Genomic DNA, 6,047 nt, shown 5'->3' with positions numbered 1-6,047 from the left:
CTTGGTCTGGCTCTGCCTGAAAGGCACAGGAGTCTTTAGACCCCGAGAAGGACAGTGCCAAGTGGCCCCAGGGGTGGCGAGGCCTTGGCAGGGCAGCCAGAGCTGTGTCTGCCCAGAGGCCAGCCTCAGAGACCAGCACTTGGCCTCATTCTCAGCCTGGGTCCTTGAAGCTAGAGGGCCAGGAGGCCACCAGCCGTGCCCAGCAGGCCCAGCATGCAGGAGGTGGACGTCAGGCAGCAGGGCTGCTGCTGGAATCATTTCTCCAATCAGTGTTTGGTGTATTATCATTTTGTGAATTGGGGTTGGGGGGAGGGTAGGGATAATTTATTTTTAAATAAGGTTGGAGAGGTCAACTTTGGTCCACTTGCCATACAGAAAGAGGCCCACTAGGGGGCCTATCGGGTCGTGGTAGCAGTGGGCTCCCTGTAGAGTAGGGGTGCCATGACTAGCCTGGACCCTGCTCGGGACTACAGGGGAGGTGGGCAAGGTCTCATGCCAGCCCTCTCCAGCTCATGACACTGTTTGGCCTTTCTTGAGGAGAAGATGGGGTATTCCCATTCACCAGCCCCTAACTACCCCACAGGGAAACCCTGGAGCCATCATTTAAGCCAACAAGACAGCCCCTGGGTTAAGCAGAAAGAACTACAGAGCCTGGGAGATGGGGCCTGGCCCAACCTGATGGGAATAGCGCCCCCCTCCCCAGCTGCAGCTGATCCATAGGACAGTGCCCCAGCCTGGACTGACCAACCTGGCAGCTGTTCTGGACTTCAGCAATGAGACTGTCAGGTCCTTGGGTTCTGCCTTTAGCTTGGACCAGAGGGAAGTGAGGCTCAAGGACCTTACCCAGGCTGTGGCAGCCATCCTGGAAGCAATAAAGCTCTTCCCCGAATCTGGCCTCCTCTTGCTTTCTCTGACTTTCCTGGAAGAGGCAGGAACCTGGGGCCTCAGCAATTATGTTAAACTCAAGGGCCATCTCTCTAGCCCACGCAGATTCCTGGGTCTCTTTCCCTTCTCATGTCAACTACTGGACGCGGGTAGCTACCTAGGGGCCTCCTGAAGCCTCTCCCATCCCACAAAGTCCTACACCCTGTTTGCTTTAAGAGAAGCAGACCAAAGGTATAAGGGCATGCCCCAGAGTCTACCCCAGTCCTCCTAAAGGAGCCACTGAAGTCCACAGCCTTACGATAGCACCTCTGAGTCCCCAGAACCCCAGTTCTGCAAGCAGGGACAGAGATTCCTACAAGTCCAGGAAAGATCTATACTGAGCCTCTGACACAGGCTCAAAGACCTTACCTGCTCCTGGCACCCCAGGCTGAGCCCTGGGGAGAGTATGTCCCACCCCAATCCAGAGCACAAAGGGGTCCCCTCTCCCCACACAGAACAGGAAGGCACAGCCCCCTCTGGGCACCCTCAGGTGAACATTAGAAAGGCTATCCCCACCCCCACCCCCTTAGAGCGCTAGAGTCTGATCCCTCCCTTTCCAGCATCCCCCGGCAAGCCTGAGAATGGGACAAACATACACCTGCATCTGAAGCCATGGAGTGAGCTTCCTGCCAGAGCTGCCACTATGACAGGCTGGCTGGTCCCCTCACCTCTCACCTGCCATCCCAATCCAAGAGTCCTTGCCATCCCAAGGACCACCACCTTCCCACCTGCCCCCTTACTGCCGTGGTTTGTCCTCAGGCAGAAGCCTCCTCAGCTGAGGGGAAAGCAAGACCCTGAGAGACAGGCACACCCAGAACTCCCTTGGGATTTTGCTGGCAACTGGGCACAACTCCAAAGCACATCATGTTCTACGGGAATGTCGCCCCCTGGAGTTGTACAGGGCATAGGCTGCATGCCTACAAGAGGCAGCCACGGCTGATAAATCCCCAGGTTGCAAGAGGCAGCAAAGAGAGGATCTACTCACTGCGTGGCCCCTGTCCTACCAGGGTCCTGTCAAGCCTGCGGACAGCCACCACCAGTTTTCTGTGGTCTGGCTTCTGCACAGAAACTGCTCTCACAAAAGCTGTGGTTCTCAGCCCCGGCCATATGCCAAAATAACCTGCACCGATTGGGAAAACGGCACATGCCCACCCCAAGATTCTGATTCAGGTCTGGGGTGGAGCCCAGATGTGGGTGGTTTTAAAAGGTCCACAGGTGGTTCTGATGCATAGTCAAGGTACAGCTGGTCCACACACGTCCCCTGAGCACTTTCATCCCCACCCATGGCTTCCAATTGTCAGTTGGTCAACAATTTCCAAATTGCCATCTCCACCCCAGCTCTCTCCACGTTGCTGCGGGCTACAGATTCAGCTACTTCCTGAACATCGCCGCTAGGGTAATTCACAGGTCCTTCCAACTCCACACGTCGGACACTGAACTCGTGAGCTCCTGTCCTCCACATGCCCCTCCTCCGGGAAGCCCCAGCTGCCAGCATGCATCGCCTCCACCTCGTCACCCAGGCCAAAGGCATACCTTTGTCCTACCTCTTCACCCCATCCAATCAGGGATCAATTGAGTTTTCAAGAAGGTGTGCTCACGAAAGAGGCTTGCAGCCCTCCGCTAGCCCCACACTCTGCCTCAGGCTCCTCTCTCCCCAGCAGCCTCCTTACATATCCCCAGACCACCCACCCCACTGCGGCCAGTCTCTGAAATGCTTGTCTGGTCACACCATCCTCCTGCCTGAAACCCTTCAGTGGTCCCCAGTGCCACCTGGATAAAGGCCAGACTCTAGTATGACACACAGGATCTGGCCTTTCCTTACCTCTATCCATGTTACTCACTCAACCTCCACCCCACCTGCCAAATTGCCGTAATTAGGCACCTGAAATACTACCCTCCAGCTGCTACCTCAAAGCCTCCGCGCATGTTTCTCCTCTGTGACCCTCCCTTCTCCAGCACGGGCACCCGCGCCTACCAGCACTGCCCCTGTGGTGCCCGGGTGAGCAGCGGTGTTCTCGGATCTGTCTCCACTCCAAGCCCCGGGCAGTGGGGGCCCTGCGGCAGGGCGGCTGGAGCAGGGTCGGGCCCCCAGGGCCCCAGCGCAGCGCCTCACCAACATGACGAGTTCCATGGGTCCGCTGGGAGAAGTTAGCGGTGGGCCAGACAGCAAGGAGCAGCCACTGCGGGCCGGCCAGCCGGGACCCCAGAGACCGCACCGACTGCAGGGCCCTCGGCTGAGGCAGGGACCGGCCTGTCCCCTCCCTCCCCGCCCTCAGCCCAGCCTCCCGACTCCCTACTTCGCGTGTCTACAAACTCTGAACGCCCAGTTCCCGCGCCTCTCCGCCGCCTGGGTTCTTAGCTCTGAGTCCCAGGGTCCCCTCCCAGCGTCTCCTCCCCCCAAGCTCTGGGGACCTAGGGTAGTTGGGGGGGGGGGGGACTCGATCCCAGCAGGTGGAGTGGCCAGGTGAGCCCTGAAAGGTGGAGTTGGGCGGGGGCGCTCTGGGCCCCACCCCAGGATCCGGTGACGCCGGGGCTGGAATTTGACACCGGATGGCGGCGGGCATGAGGCTGCTGAGGGATGGAGTTGGGCCCGGCCCCCAGACACGGCTCAGGGGCTCGGCCAGCAGCAGGTCCCTCAGGCCCCAGCCTTCACTGCGTCCCGGACCCGGAGCCCTGCACCTCGGTAAGCTGACCTGTTGGCCCAGCCCTGGGGCTAGGGGGAGCGGGCAGGATGGTTCCCCTCCACTCCTTTCTCACATTCTCTCTCCCTCCCCTGGGCCGGAGGCACAGCCCTCAGCCCCTCCCAGCCCCCTCGGTCCCCCGGTTGCTGGTCGGACTGCGCTAGCCCGCTGTAATGTGAGGCTCCTGCTGCCGCTACAGGGCACAGACTGGCTGCCAAGGCCACGCTTTTGGCTAAAAGAGGCGCTGCCAGGTGCACAGCCTTGGGCATGAGCCTTTTAAGCTGCGGGGAAAAGCCCAGCACTGGTCCCAGGAAAGGTGCCTAGAAGAACACGGAGCAGGACCCCTGTGGTGAGTATCTGGCTGGCAGAAGCGGGACAAGGACTGGAGGACCACCAAGTGGCCCCAGGCTGCAGAAGGGAGACTGGACCTGCCCTGCCCTGCCCTCAAGAGACCTGCTCCTGAGCTCCCCCTAGTGCAGGGGGCTACTAAGGCTGCCTGGCCCAGGTTTCCCTCCATCATTGAAAACAGTTACTAGCTTGGCCCATCAAGGCTCGATTCAGTTAGCAGAGCACACCTAGCCCTGGAGGACCACACCAGTGAGGCCTGGGGAGATCTGGCCCACAGGTATGCAGACGTTCTGTGGGCTATGGGGTGGGGGTGGAAAGTGACAGCTGGGACCCAAGGGCAGACCAGCTAGTGAGGACTCCAGGGCCCCAGAGGGGTGTATGGGAATGCCAGCCAATGTGGGTTCACCAAAGGTTGGTGGGGCTCAGAAAGGCTGGATGGGCTCAGGAAGGATGGTTCATGGGGGGAAACTTATAAAAGCAGGGCCAGGTTTCCAGACCTACAGGAAGCTGGAAGGGGGACAAACCTGGACCAGCTCTCAGAGACGAGGTTGAAGCGGAGGCCTGGCTGGTCCTCCTGGGAATAGCTCAAGCCTGAGTATTTGAGCAAAGGGAAAAGCCCATCCACCCTTTGAGTCAACAGGTTTGGCAATGCTGCCCCCTGGTGGCCATAGGGAGCCATGCCCAGGCCCTATGTTAGAGGACCCATCAGCCACCATCATGGACTAGCTCTTGAGGGACATCTGTGGCGAGAAGACAGAACTCTGGCAGCTCGGGGTGCAGACTGAAATCTTAGAGGAGCAAGGTGCTGCAGTGCTGGGTGGGCAACACAGGCTGAGGCCGGGGTCTCGCTAACATCAGCTAGGTCAATAGCAAGCACCCTAATTCTTCTCTAGGCCATAGTTTCCTGCCCTGTGACATGGAGAAAAAGCTCCCTAGTTCCTTCTCCAGCTGCTCCTGGAAGCTCCATCTCTGTAGCACAGGGCAGGAAGGTCCTGAGGAAAGAGGCCTTGTGACATTAGACAGTCACTGAGCTTCTCTGAGCCTTATTTGCTCAGGTGGAACATGAGGATTCTGCCATCTACCTCATGCAGTTGTGAGAACTGAAAGAAGGAACAGGTGCAAAGCATCAACACATAGTTAGGTTCTTGATGTAGTTACTTCTCCTCCTGGGTTGGGTCCGCCTTTCCAAGCCCCTTGTTCCTGGCCTGAAGACACTGAAGTGGAGCGGTGGCCTGCTCTCAATGTTCCGAGCTGCCTCAAGAGAAGGGGGCGTGTGTGTGTGTGTGTGTGTGTGTGTGTGAGAACAGGTCAACTACAGCTGATGGGAGCTCCTGGTATTGACAGAGATGGAGCCCAGATGTGGAGGCCCTTCTGTGCTGTCCCACTGGCCCCAGCTTGGGCGGCAGGTGAGTGGTTCTCCCAGTGATGCCACTGGGTATTGAGGAAAGGTGGTCTGATTGGGGAGAGAACGCATGGCTTGGCCTCGGCAGGCGGGTGACAGAAGCGGAAGGGGAAATGGTCAAGGAGGGACTAGGAGTAAGTAGGAAAGTCAGTGTCTCAGCTGACCTCTCCCCTGGGCTCCCTGAAGCCGCGGACCCATTGTCCTCCTATCTAAACCCTTCCATAGCTCCCCCCACCCAACTAAGAGCCCATCCTGCCTCTGATCCCTGCTGCCCCAGCCAGCCCCTTCCCGAACTCCCTACACCCCAAGCTGACCTCGGTGCCCTCTTCCTCCCTGAGGCTCCACTTTTCTCTCTGTGCAGTCTGCCCTGTGGCCAACCCTGGCCGCTCTGGCCCTGCTGAGCAGCGTCGCCGAGGCCTCCCTGGGCCCCGGGCCCCGCAGCCCCGCCCCGCGCCTCGGCCCCGCCCCGGCCCCTGCGGCCCCCACCGGCCACCTGCCGGGTAGGTGAGAAGGCGAGGGGGGCGGGGCGGGGCCGGCCCGGGACCCAGCGAGTGACTCCATCTCATTGCAGGGGGCCGCCAGCCTCGCACGTGCGGCGGAAGAGCTCGGCGGCCGCCGCCCCAGCCGCCCCGGCCCGCGCCCCAGCCACCTGCGCCCTCGCCCGCGCCTCCCCGCGGGGGCCGCGCGGCGCG

General features: G+C 60.1%; 1 protein-coding gene across 1 annotated transcript in view; it reads left to right on the top strand.

Annotated features, from left to right (window-relative positions):
- Positions 1-3,474: 3,474 nt before the first annotated feature.
- The window catches only part of ARTN (artemin), a 3,833-nt gene continuing 1,260 nt past the window's right edge, over positions 3,475-6,047 (top strand). The window contains 5 exon segments of the mRNA XM_049618875.1: positions 3,475-3,607; positions 3,805-3,856; positions 5,633-5,700; positions 5,703-5,855; positions 5,927-6,044. Of these exon segments, the coding sequence (XP_049474832.1) occupies positions 3,475-3,607; positions 3,805-3,856; positions 5,633-5,700; positions 5,703-5,855; positions 5,927-6,044 (524 nt within the window).

The sequence above is a fragment of the Panthera uncia genome (genome assembly GCF_023721935.1).
Source record: "Panthera uncia isolate 11264 chromosome C1 unlocalized genomic scaffold, Puncia_PCG_1.0 HiC_scaffold_4, whole genome shotgun sequence".
Lineage (NCBI taxonomy): Eukaryota > Metazoa > Chordata > Mammalia > Carnivora > Felidae > Panthera > Panthera uncia.
This window is presented reverse-complemented; position numbering and strand designations above follow the sequence as displayed.